This window comes from Nannospalax galili, unplaced genomic scaffold (genome assembly GCF_000622305.1).
Source record: "Nannospalax galili isolate Female #2095 unplaced genomic scaffold, S.galili_v1.0 scaffold960, whole genome shotgun sequence".
Lineage (NCBI taxonomy): Eukaryota > Metazoa > Chordata > Mammalia > Rodentia > Spalacidae > Nannospalax > Nannospalax galili.
In genome coordinates, this window is record NW_008348313.1 from 2,210,669 (window position 1) to 2,228,188 (window position 17,520).

Below are 17,520 nucleotides of genomic sequence, written 5' to 3' on the forward strand. Positions count from 1 at the left end.
AGCTTCGTGTGCTGATGCCTGTTCCTTGGGAGTCAGGATGGCTCATGAGTCTGTCCCTCCCCCAGGATCCCAGTCCTGGGTTGCTGACAGATGCTTCCTTCTACCTCTGGGTTGTGAGGGAGCGGGGATCAGGAGTCTGTAGGTGCAGCTCTAACTATCCTGCCTCCCTCTCCTCCAGAGATCAAGGTGGAGTACGTACCTAAGCAAGGTAAAGATCAGGGCTCCAGTATAACGCATATGTCTGAGGGAGGAGGCTGGGGTCTGCACCCCTGGGTCTGAGGGAGGAGGTTGGGGAGGATCCCTGGGTCTGAGGGAGGAGGCTGGGGTCTGGACCCTGGGTCTGAGGGAGGAGGTTGGGGATGATCCCTGGGTCTGAGGGAGGAGGCTGGGGAGGATCCCTGGGTCTGAGGGAGGAGGCTGGGGAGGATCCCTCGGTCTGAGGGAGGAGGCTGGGGTCTGGACCCCTGGGTCTGAGGGAGGAGGCTGGGGAGGACTCCTGGGTCTGAGGGAGGAGGCTGGGGTCTGGACTCCTGGGTCTGAGGGAAGAAGCTGGGGAGGACTCCTGGGTCTGGGGGAGGAGGCTGGGGTCTTTGGGGTCCAGACCTGGACACTGGCTTCTCTGGGGATCCTGTGGTGGTTTTGGAGACCCAGGCCCCAGGTACCCAGAGTCCCTTCTGCATCTCTAGAACCCCCAAAGATCCACCTGGACTGCTCAGGGAAGACCTCAGACAACTCGATCGTGGTTGTAGCTGGAAACAAGCTGAGGCTAGATGTGGCCGTCACAGGGGAGCCACCTCCCATTGCCACTTGGTTGAAGGGAGAAGAGGTAGGTTTCAGACCCTGAGGTTTTCTCCTTCTTGGCTCTGCTGGGTGACTGCAGGTCAGTTGCTCTTCCTGTCTGAGCTTCAGGTTCATCTTGTATGAAGTAAGAACAAGGCTTCCTTCTGTGTGGGGCTCTGAGGATGAAATTGTGTTGGTCAGCCATGTCCTGGGGGCCCAGCATATGATGGACTCTCCCTTCATTGAGCTTTTCAAACAGCTAGTTAAGAATTGAGCAGTCCATCCCCATCTTCAGTAACCCACTCAGCCCGTTGTGTCCAGGTGTTCACAGCCACTGAGGGCAGGACACACATTGAGCAGAGGCCGGACTGCAGCAGCTTTGTGATTGAGAGCGCAGAGCGCTCAGACGAGGGCCGCTACACGATCAAAGTTACCAACCCTGTGGGAGAGGACGTGGCTTCCATCTTCTTGCGTGTTGTGGGTGAGCAGAGGGTCAAGGAGGGATGACCAGTGGGGTGGCTCCCCGAGGTCACCAAGGGTGTCTCCTGACTCTCATTGTCACCACCCTCCCCAGATGTCCCTGACCCTCCGGAGGCTGTACGTGTCACCTCTGTTGGTGAGGACTGGGCCATTCTGGTCTGGGAACCACCGAAGTATGACGGGGGACAGCCGGTCACCGGTGAGTGGCCACATGCGTGTCCACACAACCCTGCCCTCTGACTGCTCTTTAACCCGAGTCCCTGGCTTCTCTGTGGGTCTCCCGTGGGACCTGGGTTTGTATCTTTGTGTGTGTGCATAAGTGTGTGTGTATGCGTGTGCCTGTGGGTATATATCTGTATCTGTGTGTATACATGTATCTGTCTGTGTATATGTATTGTGTCTGTATGTATATTGTATGTGTGTCTCTGTGTGTCTCTGTGAATATGTGTGTGTCTGTGTGCCTGTGTCTATGTATATATCTGTATCTGTGTATATGTGTATCTGTCTGTGTGTGTCTGTATGTGTACTATGTGTGCTTTTGTGTGTCTATGTGCATATGTGTCTGCATGCCTGTCTGTGTGCTTGTCTGTGTGTGCCATGTGTATGTGTGCCATGTGTGTTCCTGTCTGTGTGTGTCTGTGTGTCTGTCTCTGTGTCTGTGTGCATGCCAATGTGTCTGTGTCTGTGTGCCTGTCTCTGTGTGTGAGTGTCTGTGTGTGTGCCTGTCGGTGTGTATGTCATATGCCTGTTTCTGTGTGTGTGTATCTGTCTGTGTGTATGTCTGTGTACACACATGTCTGTGTGCATGTGTGTGCATATGTGCGTGTGTGTGTGCATGTCTGTGTGTGTACCTGTCTCTGTGTCTGTGTGCACACGTGTGTGTGTGTGTGTAGCTCAGAGGTCAAAGCTGGGTGTCTTTACTACTCTCCACCTTATTTTTAAATATGATTTATTTTATGTGTATGAGTGTTTTGCCTGCATGTATGTAAGTGCATTACATGGGTGCAATGCCTGTGGAAGCCAGTAGAGGGTGTCAGATACCCTGGAACTGGAGAAGTTATAGACAGTTGTTAGCCTCCATGTGGGTTCTGGGAACTGAATCCTAGTTCTCTGCCAGAGCAGCCAGTGCCCCAGTCGCCATATTTTAACCCAATCTTTTGAGACAGGGCCTCTCCCTGAGCCTGGAGTTCAGTGATTAGCTAGGCTGCTGCCAGTGAGCCCTAGAGACTTTGCTGTCTCCATGTTCCCAGTGCTTGGATTACAAGCCCAGGGCACTGCATCTGGCGATGACTTCCTCCTCCTCCTCTTTCTTCCTCTTCCTCCTCCCCTTCCTCCTCCTCCTCCTCTTCCTCCAACTCCTCCTCCTCCTATTTGAGACGAGGTCACACTATGCAGCCCTGACTGACCTGGAACTTTGTATGTAGACCAGGCTGGCCTTGAACTCACAGATGCATCTGCCTCTGCCTCCCAAATGCTGGATTAAAAGGCCTGCAGCACCACACCAGGCCCTCTCTTTATTTTTGAGATAAGGACTCACTCTGTAGCCCTGCCTGGCCTTGAATTTGTGCAATGGCCCTCAGCCCCTGAGTATCAAGCCAACAGGAACAGAACACTTCCAGCTCTGGGTTTCCATGCTCTATACCTTCTGAAACCATTAAATGTTACCATCATCCCTTGTTCCCCAGTGACCTCGAAATAAATCTCACTTTGGCTCTGTAGCCTGGGGTTTTCTGGGACCCCCTGACCTCTTGATTTCCAAGGCCATGATAGCAGCCCCTGGAAGGCTTTGGCACTGAGGGTCAGGTTGATGTAGGTGGTATGATCCTTTCTGTGTGACCTCCCCTCACCGTGACCTCCACCCCCATCTGCCTGGGGCATGCAGGATACCTGATGGAGCGGAAGAAGAAGGGCTCCCAGCGCTGGATGAAGCTGAACTTCGAGGTCTTCACGGAGACCACGTACGAGTCCACCAAGATGATTGAGGGTGTCCTCTACGAGATGCGCGTCTTCGCTGTCAATGCCATCGGTGTTTCTCAGCCCAGCATGAACACCAAGCCCTTCATGCCCATTGGTACAGCCACCCTCTCCCTTTCCCTCCCCCAGCGTCTGCTACCCACTTTGCCCCACATCTGTCTCCAACCCCATGCCTGGCCTTTGACTCACAGAAAGTGGAACATCTTTGTATTATTTTTTTTTTGGTCTTTTTGAGACCAGTTGTCCTGGAACTCACTATGTAAACCAGGCTGGCCTTGAATTCAGAGAGATCCACCTGCCTCTGTCTCTAGAGTGCTGGGATTAAAGGCGTGCACCACCACGTCTGGCTGTTTATTATTATTAATTATTATTATTAATTATTTGGTGTTGGAGATAGAGCCCAGGACGCCCCCACCCCACCAGCACTCACTGGGGGATTCTAGGCAGGAAGGAGCTCCACCACTGAGCCACACCCCAGCCCCTCACTGGGGGATTCTGGGTAGGCGTTCTTTCTCTGAGCTACAGTTCCTGCCTCTCCCTCTTTCTTAGACAAGCTCTCAGGCCTGGAATTGTAGTAATTCACCTCTGCCTTCCAAATGTGGGGCGGGTAGGCGTGAGCCTCGGTGCCTGGTTCCATACTACGTTTTAAATCTCCCTTTGTGTCCTTCCTTGCTTACTGACCTCTGGCGCCCCGCAGTGATCCCTGCCTGGGCTCTGGACCCATGCCCTCTCTTGCTGACCTCTGGTCCTTCACTCTCTCTGGTCCCTCTAGCTCCCACAAGTGCACCCCAGCATCTCACCGTGGAGGACGTGACCGACACCACCACCACGCTCAAGTGGAGGCCCCCGGACCGGATCGGCGCAGGCGGCATTGATGGCTACCTGGTGGAGTACTGTCTGGAGGGCTGTGAGTGGTACTCAGCCGCACTGATGGGTGGGGTCCGGCCAGGGCATGACCCAGGGCTGCTCAGGGGACACAGCTGGCTCAGTGCCTGGGGTGCACCAGACCCCTCCCAGCAGCGTGCCTCTCCTTCCATTCTCCATACTGGAAAGGCTTCATTTGTCTGCCCTCCTTCCCTGTACCCACCCTAGAGCCTCTGTCCATTCACCCTGCCCCTCCGATCCTCTTTAGTTCTTTCTATTCCCCTTCCTCCCTTCCTCTCTCGTTTTCATATTGATTTCCCACCCATCTGCGTGTCACCTCTCATCCCCCGACCGTCCACCTGTGCTACACACATCCACACACTCCAAATATATTCACACGCGCATGCTGGTGTGCACACACACTTCCACTAGCTCCCAAATGAACGAATACACACACTCACAAATCCATCACATACACATTCAGACACACACGCATACACACACAGGACACACACACACTTATGGAAGCACCCAAGTACTCCATTTCAAATACCCATTCACTTGCTCACGCACACACACACTCAATCACACAAACTCAAACACTCACAGCACTCATACACATATGCACAATGACACATACACACATGCATGCTCACAGACATGATCACATGCTTCTGCACATACACGCAAACCCACACATATCCGTATACACGTCCCCACATACATATGCACGACATATCCACACACACACACTCACAGACACGATCACGCACTCCTGCACATGCCCACATAACACAGAAACCCACACATATCTGAGTACATATCCCCACATACATATGACAATGACACACGTTAACACTCACAGACATGATCACACACTCCTGCACAATGCACACACTCACACAATATCACACAAACCCATACATATCTGAGTACCCCCCCCACAGTCTCACATACACCCTCGCATGCTGCCTGCCATGGGGCTGAGTCCCAGCTTCTCCCACACAACCCCTACTCGGCAGGCCGGATGTCACCCCAACTCTGCCCGCCCCACCTTAATGTCAAACAGCCGCAGCACCCCTGAACTGCCCGTGTCCATGTGGCCTTGAGGGGCATATCCGATTTACATCCTTCATGTTGATTAGGCACTGTGATGGCCACATCGGGCCACACACAGTAGTGATGGTGTACCTCGTCAGCTTCCTGCTTTCCCATATCTCCCTAGCATCTCCTTCCTCATCCCTGACCCCACCTTTTCTTGCACTGTGCCCAAGTTGTGTGACTTTAGACAGCTTATTAACCTTGCTGAGCCCATTTCCTTGTCCCTGAAATGGGGCCACAGTGTTGCGGTGTGTGCGATGTCTCCATGTTGTGGCCTGTGACCCTCAGCATTGTCCCCACGAATGCTTGGCATTGTGGTGGTCTTCCTAGAGCCTGCACTTCAGTGGGGCTGCGGTTATTGAGGGGACAGGAGGGGGTGCAGAGGTTCTGAGGGTGACCCATCCACATGTGGCTCCTCTATGCAGCTGAGGAATGGGTCCCTGCTAACAAGGAGCCCGTGGAGCGGTGTGGCTTCACTGTGAAGGATCTCCCAACGGGAGCCAGGATTCTCTTCCGCATCGTTGGGGTCAACATTGCAGGGCGCAGTGAACCGGCTACCTTGCTTCAGCCGGTTACAATCCGGGAGATTGTGGGTGAGTGACCCCTGGTCCCTGACAGCCCTCCTTGAAGCCACATTCAGCATCCTTCCACGAGGGTCTTTCCAGATGACCTCATGCCCCTCCAGTGGCCCTAGGCCAGTGCTGAGCCCCTCTGTGTTCACTCCCTCAGAGCAACCCAAGATCCGTCTGCCCCGCCACCTGCGCCAGACCTACATCCGAAAAGTGGGGGAGGCCCTCAACCTCGTGATCCCCTTCCAGGTACTCCAGCTGGGGTCGGGGTTGGGGTCCAGTCTGGGGTCAGGGTCAGGGCCAGGGTGAGGGTTGGGGCTGGGGTCAGGGAAAAGGCCAGAGTTGGGACTAAATCAGGGCCAGGGGTGAGGCTCAGGTCAGGATCAGGACTAGGGTCAGGGTCAGGGTCAGGGTCAGGGTGAGGATTAGGGACAGAGTGAGAGGTCAGGACTGGGGTCAGGGTCAGGGTCAGGGTCGGGGTCAGGGTGAGGATTAGGGACAGAGAGGTCAGGACCAGGATCAGGGTCAGGGTAAGAGTCAATGCCTGAATATGGGTCAAGGCCAGGGCCATAGTCAGGTGAACATTAGGGTCAGGATTGGGGTCAAGGCCAGAGTTGGGTGGGGTCAGGGCCAGGGCTAGAGTTGGGTGAGGATCAGTGTCAGAGTCACCTAGAGTTGGGGTGAGAGTCAGGGCCTGGGCCAGAATTGGATGAAGATCAGGGTCAAGGTCAGGGTCAGGATTAGGATCAGAATTTGGGTCATGGGTAGTGTTGGGTTGGGATCAGAGCCAGGACTGGGGTCAAGGCTAGAGTCTGGTGAGGTCAGGGCCGGAGCAGTTCAGGCAGCCAGACCGTCCTGCAGAGCCTTCTCTCCTCACTGTCCTCTCTTCCAGGGCAAGCCCCGGCCCCAGGTGGTGTGGACGAAGGGTGGGGCGCCCCTAGACACCTCCCGCGTGAACGTGAGGACCAGCGACTTCGACACCGTGTTCTTTGTGCGCCAGGCGGCCCGCTCTGACTCTGGGGAATACGAGCTGAGTGTGCAGATTGAGAACATGAAGGACACAGCCACCATCCGCATCCGGGTCGTGGGTGTGTGCTGGGCAGAGCGGGGACCAGTGTCAGGGAGCAGGTGGAGGGTTAGGGTTAGGGAAGGAGAGGAAAGATAGGGCATGTGGGGGTAGAGGATGGGCAGGGAGGAGGGAGGCGTGTAGCCCAGGAGGGGAGGAGGGAGGCGTGTAGCCCAGGAGGGGAGGAGGGAAGGACAGAGGTTTGGAACCTTGAAAGCTGAGCCACAGGGTTGGGGATGACTCAGTTGATAGAGTGCTGGCCTAGCATGTGTGAAGCCCTGGGCTGCACCCCCAGGACTACACGAGCTCTGTGTGGTGGCGCACACCTGCGTTCTCAGCACTCAGGAGGTGGGCAAAGGAAGATGAAAAGTTTAAGGTCATTCTGGGCCATAAAGTGAATTTGAGGCCAGTCTGGGCTGCATGGGACCCTGTTAGAATGAGAAGGAGGGGAAGGGGAGGAAGAGGAGGAGGAGGAGAGGGAGGAGAAGAGGAAGAGGAGGAGAGGGAGAGGAGGAAGAGTAATCAGAAAAGGGAGGGGCAGAGCCAGCTATCAGGGAACTTCAGCTGGTGTGGAACCCTCAACCCTCCTTCCAGAAAAGGCAGGGCCTGCGGAGAACGTGATGGTGAAGGAAGTGTGGGGCACCAACGCGCTGTTGGAGTGGCAGCCACCCAAGGATGATGGAAATAGTGAGGTCACTGGCTACTTCGTCCAGAAAGCGGATAAGAAGACCATGGTAGAGGAAGGGGGGATTGTGGAAGACGCGGGGGGGGGCATGGGGGACATGGGACACACAGGTAGTCCTGGTAATGCAGAGCTGAGATCCCCATTCTACAGCTGGGAAGCCTGGGGTGAGGAGGCTGGGAGGTTGATAATGGGCGGTGTGAATGATACAGGGCTTTCTCCTACCCAGCCCTCCTGTGTGCCCCCTGCCCCATCCCTCACTGTCCCTATTCTAGGAGTGGTTCAATGTCTATGAACACAACCGTCACACCAGCTGTACCATTTCCGATCTCATCGTGGGCAACGAGTACTATTTTCGTGTGTTCAGCGAGAACATCTGTGGCCTCAGCGACTCTCCTGGTGTCTCCAAAAACACTGCACGCATCCTCAAGACAGGTGCAGTGCTGGGATCCACCCCGACGCCCCTCTGATGGGATTCCAGGCTGGTGGCACCAGGCTGGGGTCCAGCTTACAGGTATCTCCCTCCCCAGGCATCACCCTGAAACCACTGGAATACAAGGAACATGACTTCCGGTCAGCCCCACAGTTCCTGACACCACTGATAGACCGTGTCGTGGTGGCAGGATACACTGCAGCTCTCAACTGTGCGGTCCGAGGCCACCCGAAGGTGCCAGGGCGGGGTCCAGATCTGTGTCCTGTGTGGAGGCTCTCGAGGGAAACCAGCAGCATGCTGCCCCAGGCCCCGGGAATTTCCTCCACAGACCCCAGCACAGACAGTCCCTATCTTCCTGTTTTCTCTCATGGCCACCAGGCACAGCCTAGGCACAGTGGTCTGAGGGCAGCCACTCCCTAGAAAACCTTCAGGTGGGCATGTTGGCCTCCAGGAACTCCCTGAGGTCTTGCTGTTCCACTTAGTTCTCCAGGCTTGTGGCCTTGAGCTCCAGGGTACCCACCTAGACCAGAACCAAGCAGATTATGTTTGTGGGTCAAATAGGCCGGCTACTTGTTTTTCTCAATAAAGTATTATCGGCACAGGAGCCATTATCACTCCTGGTCCCTGATGCTTCCACATAACAGTAGCAGGGTAGCTTTAGGAGAGGTCTTGGAGGAGGCGGATCCTGAGATATTTACCCTGTGTCTCTTTCTACAAAGGTTTGTGAACATTTGGTCCAGACTCTAGTTTTCCTGCATTGATTAGTTCCCCTTCTCTCTCTCTCTCTCTGGATTTATTTTTGTTTTGTCTGCATGTAAGTGTGCCACCTGTGTGCCTGGTGCCTGTAAAGGCCAGAAGAGGGCACCAGATCCCTGGAACTGGAGTTACAGATGGTTGTTAGCCACCATGTGAGTGCTGGGACCTGAACCTGGTCCACTGCAAGAGCAGCCAGTGCTCTTAACCACTGATCCGTCTCTCCAGCCCCCATCCATTTTTTCCCTCTTTTAGGCAGGGCCTGTATGCCCAGGCTGGCCTTGAACTCACTGTGTAGATGACAACCCTAACTCTTGATCCTCCTGCCTTCATGTTCTGAGCACAGGGATGACAGGCGTGCACCTCCAGACCTGGCTGTTTATTTGTCCATCCATCCATCCACACTGCTAATTGCTTCATTTTTCTCAGCTCTTTCATTCATCCACATCCTGAATAACATCCTTCGTGACTATTTCCCCTCCCTCGTATGTGCTTTGTGGATGAGGCAATGTGTTGTGGGAAGGACACTGATCTAAGGTCACATGATAATATAAAACTATAAACAGTGGTAAGGATGGCAGAGAAATGCAGGCAGTTGTGATAACAGTAAAAGGGCATTCCTGTCTGGCAATGGCATGGTAAGTGGGTGACAGGCACATGCGTTAGGAGACCCAGGAAGAGCAGTGTGGGAAGAGGGAACAGGCAGCACCAGAATCCTGGAAGGACTGTTCAGCAACAGTGCCCCATGGGTGTGGCTAGAGTGAAGGACAAAGGGGGTAATGGTGGCCAAATTGGGTCCCCATGCTGTGGTCTTTATTCGGAGAGCAGGGAAAAGCCCTCTCGTCTCCCCTGTGCAGGAGGGGTCACCCTCCTTTGGAAGAAACCAAGGGTCACTAACCCCCGTCTGGGGCAGCCTCTCTGAGTCGGCCTCCTCTCTCGGTCCTCTCTCCAGCCGAAGGTGGTATGGATGAAGAACAAGATGGAACTCCATGAAGACCCCAAGTTCCTCATAACCAACTACCAGGGCATCCTGACACTGAACATCCGCCGACCCTCGCCCTCCGACACGGGGACTTACTCCTGCCGCGCCATTAACGAGCTGGGGGAGGCCCTGGCAGAGTGCAAGCTGGAAGTGCGAGGTGAGGAGAGGGCTGACTCTTGGACAGGCCCGTGGAAAACTGACTCAGGTGCCCCAGGCAGGAAGGTGGGGGCCACAAAAAGGCCCTGGGGTTGGAGATCACCAGCCCAGGCGTTCTGGGGAGTTGGGGGTGGGGATTCTGAGTTGAGTTGGCCTCCCCACCCCCAACTCCCCAGAACGCCTGGATCTCTTCTGGAACTCAGGGTCTTGTGTGTCAACCCCGCCCCCAGCTCAACTCCAGCCTGGAGTCCCCATCTTTCTCCACGCAGTGTTCCAGCCACGCGATACTGTTGATCACACGTTTTCTTCTACTCGGGGTCTTCGCGTGTGTGGAGCCCTCCGCTGGGAACACTCTTGCTCACCTAAGTTTGGGCCATAGTCCATTAAACGATCAAGGGCGACCCAGGTCTTTCAGCGCAGCCACGGTCTTCCCAGCCCCTCAAACAGGAGTGGCTGCTGCCCCATTCCCAGGGTCCCAGGTGCTTTCCCAGCCAGAGTGGCTGTTCTGTGCATCACCATGCCTCTGGCCTGGCCTGCCCACTTTCCTGAGGTCCCTTTCTGATGACTAACTCAGCTCAGAGGCACCCCCAAACTGCAGCAGCCCATGGATTGCTGGCTGCCAGCGGCTTCTCAGAACAGCCCAGTATAGGGTTTAAAATGGCATTAGACTGTGGTGTGTGTGCACACCTGTCATCCCAGCACTCGGAAAGCTGAGGCAGGAGAATCAGGAATTTGAAGCCAGCCTGAGCTACACACTAAGGCCTTGTCAAAATTACAAAGTAAGCTTTACAAGCACATGCCTTTAATTCCCAGCACTTGGGGGTGGGGTGGGCAGAGGCAGGTGGATTGAGGCCAGCCTGGTCTACATAGGGAGATTCAGGCCAGGGAGACCCTGTCTCAAAATACAAAACAAAAAAAGAGGGCTGGAGAGATGGCTCAGCAGTTACTGCTTATAAAGAGGACTGGGATTCCGTTCCCAGAACCCACATAATGGCTCACCTGTAACTCCAGCTCCAGGGGACCTGACACCCTCTTCTGGCCCCTGTACGCATGTGGTGTATATAAATTCACTCATGTGCACAAATATTCACACAGGTGCACACATATAATTTATTAACTAAAAAAAATAGGTCAGGTGTGGTGGTGCACACCTTTAATCCCAGCACCCTGGAGGCAGAGGCAGATGGATCTCTGTGAGTTCAAGGCCAGCCTGATCTACATAGTGAGTTCCAGGTCAGCTAGAGCTACATAGTGAGACCCTGTCTCAAAAACACCCAAAACAAACAAACAAACATAGTAGAGATAAAAGGCTGGGAATGGCTGCACATAGCTGTAATCCTAGAATTTAGGCATAAGCAGGAACTCAAAGCCATCAGCTGGATGCCGACCTGGGCTACATGAGACTCTTGGAAAAAGGTGAGGACTGGGATGCGGCTCAGTTGGTAGAGCGCTTGCCTAGCATGCACCAAGTCCTGGGCTCCACCCTCAGCACCATGTAAATCAGGTGCAGTGATGCACGCCTGTCATCCCAGGAACTAGGGAGGTGGAGGCAGGAGGATCAGGAGTTCAAGGTCATCCTCAGCTATGTGGCCTGTTTGAGGGCACCGTGGGCTACATGAGACCCTGCTGAGGGAGAGGAGAGGGAGGAAGGGAATGAGAACACATGAAATGCCACCAGTGTTCAGGGACAAGCCCTGGACAGGAACTTGTCTTGTGCCCCCTGCTGGCAGAGGGGCCTGGTGGATGTTAAGAGAGTGGGGAAGCAAACCACCTCACCCCACCTCATCTCTCATTTCACCCCCAGTGCCTCAGTGACAGCCTGTGTCATGTTGTGAGGACGATGGAGCCTGGATGACACTCCAGTGACCTCTGGACTGCAACCTCCTCCTAGAGGGGTCCTCCTCTTAGAGGGGTCCTCCTCCTAGAGGGAGCCACTGCAATTAAATACTATTGCTCAAAGGATCATTTGTCCTTCCTTCTTGAATCCATGGCCTCCTGTCTCCCTGAGGGCAGGGGTTCTCATGCTGGGCTGGGGAATGGTTACAGCTGCAAGGCAGCCCCAAAGACACAGCTTCTATTGGTGTCAGTCACCATCTTAGAAGATGCAGCTCACTGTGTTGCCACAGGGAGGGAGGAGGCAGGCCAGTCAACACCCACAGAGGACAACTCTTTCCACTGGCCCAGATGGGCCTGGGATACCTGTCATTCCAGGTACCTGGAGGCCGAGGCAGGTGGAAGGAAAGGCCAGACTAGCACAGCAACTTAATGAGCACCCGTGTCAAAATTCAAAGTGAAGAGAGGGGTTCGGGAGATGGCTCAGGGGTTGAGAGCATGGGATGCTCTTGCAGAGGACCCCTGGGCCTGGTTCTCAGCACCAACATGATGGCTAACAATTATCTGTAACTCCAGTTCCAGGGGACATAATGCCCTCTTCTGACCTCTGGGCATTGCATGCACAGGTGCACTTACATACATGCAGGCAAACCACTCATACATATAAAATTAAAAAAAAAATTAAGTGCAAAAAGAGCTGGGGTGTGGCTCAAGAGGTAGAGCCCCTGCCTAAAATCCCCCAGTGAGGGGCTGTGGGTGTGGCTCAAGAGGTAGAGCCCCTGCCTAGAATCTCCCATTAAGGGGCTGTGGGTGTGGCTCAGGGGTAGAGCCCCTGCCTAGAATCCCCCAGTGAGGGGCTGGGGTATGGCTCGGAGGTAGAGCCCCTGCCTAGAGTCCCCCAATGAGGGGCTGTGGGTGTGGCTCAGGGGTAGAGCCCCTGCCTAGAATCCCCCAGTGAGGGGCTGGGGTGTGGCTCAGAGGTAGAGCCCTGCCTAGAATCCCCCAGTGAGGGGCTGGGGTATGGCTCGGAGGTAGAGCCCCTGCCTAGAGTCCCCCAGTGAGGGGCTGTGGGTGTGGCTCAGAGGTAGAGCCCCTGCCTAGAATCTCCCAGTAAGGGGCTGGGGTGTGGCTCAGAGGTAGAGCCCCTGCCTAGAATCCCCCAGTGAGGGGCTGGGTGTGGCTCAGTGTAGAGAGCTTTCTTAGCATGTGGGAGGCACTGGGTTCTATTCAGCACCACAAAGTAAGGAAAGGAAGAAAAGCTCAAAAAGCCTTGAGAACCGTATGGACCTACCTGTCATGGTGGCTCAAGGAGGTCATCATGGCCAGTGAAGACCTGCAGGCTGTGGGCTGATGCAGAACTGGTGATGGTAGTGCAAACAGCCAGGACTTGGGTGTTTGTTCTTAAGAGCCTGATCTTTATTAACTTAAAAAATTCATCTCTCTTGGCTCTAAGCTGAGCTGTTTTTTATCTCTAGTCCTTTGGTGAGTTGGAACACTGCCCGAGTCAGAGTCCCCAGAGTTCAGAGATCTGTGGGTCAAGTTTGACCTCCATGGACTGAAGCTAAGTAGGAGAGAGGGCATCTCAGACCAGGAGTCCAGACCCCAGCCTCTTCCTTCAGACACAGGGGTCCTCCCAGCCTCCTCCTCCAGACCCAGGATCCTCCCCAGCCTCCTCCCTCAGACCCAGGATCCTCCCAGCCTCCTCCCTCAGAGCCAAGATCTTCCCAGCCTCCTCCCTCAGACCCAGGATCCTCCCAGTCCTCCTCCCTCAGACCCAGGATCCTCCCAGTCCTCCTCTCAGACCCAGGGTCCTCCCAGTCCTCCTCTCAGACCCAGGGGGTCCTCCCCAGCCTCTTCCTTCACACCCAGGAGTCCTCCCCGAGACCCAGGATACAGACCTCAGAAGGCCTACGTGGACCCATTCACCTGGCTGGCCCTAACCATCTCTCCTCCTCAGGCTCCTGCAGGCCCCTTGCCCTGCCCTCACCTCCTGGGGCCGCAGCTGGAGGTCCTGGCTGCCCTCCTCCTCCTCTTCCTCCTCCTCTTCGGGGGCAGCGTCCTCATGGGTGAAGGGCACTGCACAGGCTGGCGAGTGGAAACGCAGGCGGTAGAGCAGCCGCACCCAGCGCCCAAACTCACGGTCTCGGGTGTCAGCGGGTGCACGCAGCTGTAGGTAGAAGGCCCGGCCTGTATGGAACTTGACCTTGAGCTGCTGGCGGCTCACATCGCGCACGAAGAGCTGCACGAACTGCAAGGGGAACAGCCTGCACCAAGAGGGGCGGCCACACTGAACTGGGAACTCCCCACCTGGGGGGTCTGAGGCCACCTGCATCGTTTCTAAGAGACTCCCAGTTCTGGGTGCATGGGTGGGATGTCCACAGTGCCCAGCATGGACTCCTGGTGTCCCCCCTGCCTCCACTTACCCCCCACTTAGTCTTGGGGTGGTTTCTGAGTTAACGGTCTTGCTCACATCCTAGTCCTGTCCTACTGCCAAACACATCTTCCAACTGTACCCCAACTACCTTCCAACTGTACTCTGAGTCCTCCTGAGCCCCACCAGTCCACCAGAGGCTTAAGGCCTTAGTTTGGCTCACCCAAAGTCAGAGCCAAGGCCTCAGCAGGGACCTGAACACTCTGGCAGGACTTGACCTTGAGCGCCTCTCTGCTCCTCCAGGGACCTGTATCCCACTGCTCTGGTGCCACCCTATCCCAGGCCTTCCCTTCCTCCTTTAAGTTTTCTCTCTACACTTCTCAGGAGGCCTCCTGCTTGGGGAAGGTCTCCCCTGGCCTATTTTATTGTATGTGTATGAGTGTATTGTCTGCATGTGTGGAAGTGCACCCATGTTGTGCAATGCCTGCAGAGGACAGAAGAGGGCGTCAGATCCCCTGGAAGTGGAGTTAAGGATGGTTGTTAACCACCACGTGGGTGCTAGGAACTGAACCCGGGTTTTCTGCATGGGCAGTCAGTACTCTTAACTGCTGAGTCATTGCTCCTACCCCTCCCCTGGCCTATTTAAAACCACATTCTCCTTTGCAAACCTCCTTATGGCCCCAAAGACCTCACCCCAAGTGACAAATCACCATCTAAGCTTGTCTGAGTTTCCCCTGGAATCTGAGCTCCTCAATACAAGAATTCTGGCCTCATTTTGCATGGCCCTGGTTCCCTAGTGTCACAAGCTGACCCTAGAATAGACTCTGGAAGGGTGCTTGTCCAATACTTCAATAAACGAGTCTCTCTGGCCCTCGGCTACAATCAGGAGTGTGTAACCTGACTCAAGACACAAAGGAGGCTGGAGCTCAGGTCCTGTGTTCATGGCCATAGCATGTTTTTTTTTTTGTTGTGTTTTGTTTTGAGACAGGGTCTCCCTGCAGCTCCAGCTGGCCTGGAACTTGCTATGTAGACCAGGCTGGCCTTGAACTCACAGAGATCCGCCTGTCTCTGCCTCCTTAGTGCTGGGATTAAAGGAGCCACCACACCAGTCACTGAACCTGGAGCTCACTGATTGGCTGGACTGGCCATCAAGCCCCAAGGATCCTCCTGTCTCCATCCAGTGCTGGGATTACAGGGATGCACCATGACACCTGGTTTTTTACATGGTGCTGGGGATTCAAACTCAGGTCCTCAAGCTTGCCCCGAAAGGACTTTACCAACTGAGCCATCTCCCCAGCCCTTTTTACTTTCATCTTAAGACAGGGTCTCACTAAGCTGTCCAGGCTGGAGCTCACGCTTTTAGTTCAAGCTGGCTTTGGATCTGTGATCCTCTGACTCAGCCTCCGGGTAGCTGGGGTATAGACCTGTACCATCAGGCTTGGCCTCTATTTTTTCTCCATCTTACAGGACCTGAGATGGGGGTGGGAAAATATGAGGGTCCTGAAAGATCGAGTCTGCACATACACTACAAGAATGTAAAGGTTTGCCATTTGCAGCCAGGGCAGGGTGGAGGCCCAGGATGGGAAAAGGATGTTCGGTGAGGGTCCTGGTTTGACCGTAGTGGTTTGCTTTCTCATGTGCTCCGTTATTGCTCCGTTACTTTTTCCGCTGAAAGGGTAGATTCTAACTGCAGACTTGAACTTGAGATCTGCAGCTATAAAGAGCCTGAGATTCTAGCATTAGTTCCTCATCTGCCTGTGGGACCCTGGGCAGCTGGCCAGGTCTCTGAGCCTCAACTTTATCTTTGGAACAGGGGGTGAGGCTGTGGGCGTGGTCCAAGGGGCACCCGGCAAGCAGAAAGCACTGTGTAAACAGCCACTGTCCTGACCCCTGTGGGTGTCACTGAGGACTGTTCTCCCCCATCTCGCCTGCCCTGTATGGACTGCCTTGTCCTTGCTCTAGGTCGAGAGGGCTGATACCCACAGCAGTCCCTGAGGCCTTGGGTATTGGGAAGGGAAGGGAGATTGGAGGAGGCTGGGGCCAGGTGGGGCAATCACCCAAGGAGCTGCAGGTGTCCATTTTCCTTGTCAGGGCCGGCCAAGAGAAGCAGGTCTGGCAGCTCCAGGGCTGGACTAGAGGCTGCTACCCCCATGGTGACCTTGTTGGCTACTTCTCCAAACCGGGTCACCTGGGGCCAAAGGTTGACACAGAATAGATGGGGGGGGGGGCTAGAACAGGAGAGGGATCAGCGGTTGGGCATATTGGTAGAGTGAAAGTTCATCATGAACAGGGAGAACTGAGAAAGAGGTTGGCAGTCTGGTGGTGTGGCTCAGCGGTAGAGCCCCTGCCTAGGATCCCCCAGTGAGGGGCTGGGGTGTGCCTCAGGGGTAGAGCCCCTGCCTAGGCTCCCCCAGTGAGGGGCTGGGGTGTGGCTCAGCAGTAGAGCCCCTGCCTAGAATCCCCCAGTGAGGGGCTGGGGTGTAGCTCAGTGGTAGAGCCCCTGTTGCTCGAAGTTGTCAAGAAATAGGTCAAAGACCATAAAACAGATGGGTGCGGCTCAGGGGTAGAGCCCCTGCCTAGGATCCCCCAGTGAGGGGCTGGGGTGTGGCTCAGCGATAGAGCCCCTGCCTAACATGTGTGAGGTCCTGGGTGCCATCAACTGGTCCTCCAAAAAACAAAATGTCGGGGACAGGACATCTTAAAGGACAAGAACCATATGTGTGTGAAGTCAGGGAAACTGAGGCACAGGCCTTCGAATCAAAGGGCTGGAGATTTGAGGTTTGGGGGTTCAGGGGTCCCGAGGAGGAACTGCGGGTCGACAGCTGCATGAGGTGGTTCTAGGGGAGGGTCGGGCCAGCTACCGGGTCGAGACGCCGGGACTCCACACCTGCACGAAGTTGCTCTCAAAGATGGGGAGGTCACGCAGCTGGTCGAACTCGCCGCTCAGGAGGTGGCGCTGGAGCCGCCCCGGCCGGCAAGGGGCGTAGGCTGGAACCAGGGGCCAGTCTGTAGGGGCGAAGGGCGGGGGTCCATCCCAGGAGGCCGGGTCTGGGCTGCCCGGAAGGGGGCGCACGCGCGGCAGAGGCCTGCGCATGGCGGGCCCCATGCCCGCCCGGACTCCCTCACCCGGGCCTACCCCGCGGGGCCGCGCTCTCACCTGCCATCGCACCTGGGCCCGCTCACTTTGTCCGCGGACCGCCTGCTTAGACTCGCGGCCGCCGTTCATCGCCACGCCCCGACTCACGGTGGGAAGACTGGCTGGAGCGGAGGCCAGGAGAGGGGCTGGGGGCCTCGCGCTCTGTGACGTCACAACCAGGCGCCCCGCGTTCGGTGACGCCACACGCAGGGCCTGAGGCCCGGAAGGGGACAGCACAGCCCACTGGGAGGGAGCGCGCAGAGGCGCTTCTGCGCAGGCGCGGTGTCTGGCGCACGCGCAGCACCGTCAGGATGCGCTGGGGCACCCCCCCCGCCCCCCC

At 55.7% G+C, this 17,520-nt stretch overlaps 2 protein-coding genes across 5 annotated transcripts in view; one reads left to right on the plus strand and one right to left on the minus strand.

Moving 5' to 3' along the window:
- Positions 1–11,799, plus strand: part of Mybpc2 (myosin binding protein C, fast type) — a 25,820-nt gene extending 14,021 nt beyond the window's left edge. Inside the window, exons 15-28 of the mRNA XM_008845148.1 lie at positions 179–208; positions 687–826; positions 1,102–1,261; positions 1,355–1,459; positions 3,143–3,331; positions 4,007–4,141; positions 5,625–5,792; positions 5,929–6,017; positions 6,661–6,856; positions 7,429–7,568; positions 7,792–7,951; positions 8,047–8,183; positions 9,655–9,841; positions 11,645–11,799. Of these exons, the coding sequence (XP_008843370.1) occupies positions 179–208; positions 687–826; positions 1,102–1,261; positions 1,355–1,459; positions 3,143–3,331; positions 4,007–4,141; positions 5,625–5,792; positions 5,929–6,017; positions 6,661–6,856; positions 7,429–7,568; positions 7,792–7,951; positions 8,047–8,183; positions 9,655–9,841; positions 11,645–11,655 (1,847 nt within the window). The 3' untranslated portion in view covers positions 11,656–11,799. The remainder of the gene's footprint in view (positions 1–178; positions 209–686; positions 827–1,101; positions 1,262–1,354; positions 1,460–3,142; positions 3,332–4,006; positions 4,142–5,624; positions 5,793–5,928; positions 6,018–6,660; positions 6,857–7,428; positions 7,569–7,791; positions 7,952–8,046; positions 8,184–9,654; positions 9,842–11,644) is intronic.
- On the minus strand, positions 8,357–17,466 carry Fam71e1 (family with sequence similarity 71 member E1). Of its 4 annotated transcripts, XM_008845144.3 has the most exons (5): positions 17,202–17,466; positions 16,932–17,050; positions 16,102–16,232; positions 13,661–13,937; positions 13,068–13,234 (listed from the first exon to the last, which is right to left on the minus strand). In XM_008845144.3, exons 1-5 carry the CDS (start codon positions 17,206–17,208, stop codon positions 13,178–13,180), a joined length of 591 nt encoding a protein of 196 aa, XP_008843366.1. In that variant the 5' UTR covers positions 17,209–17,466; the 3' UTR covers positions 13,068–13,177. The 4 variants fall into 4 exon arrangements, with proteins under 4 accessions (XP_029425214.1, XP_008843366.1, XP_008843369.1 ...); XM_029569354.1 differs by lacking the exons at positions 13,068–13,234; positions 17,202–17,466 and adding an exon at positions 8,357–8,469 and having other exon boundaries at positions 16,932–17,169; XM_008845147.3 differs by lacking the exon at positions 16,102–16,232 and having other exon boundaries at positions 16,906–17,050; positions 17,202–17,460.
- Positions 17,467–17,520: the final 54 nt, after the last annotated feature.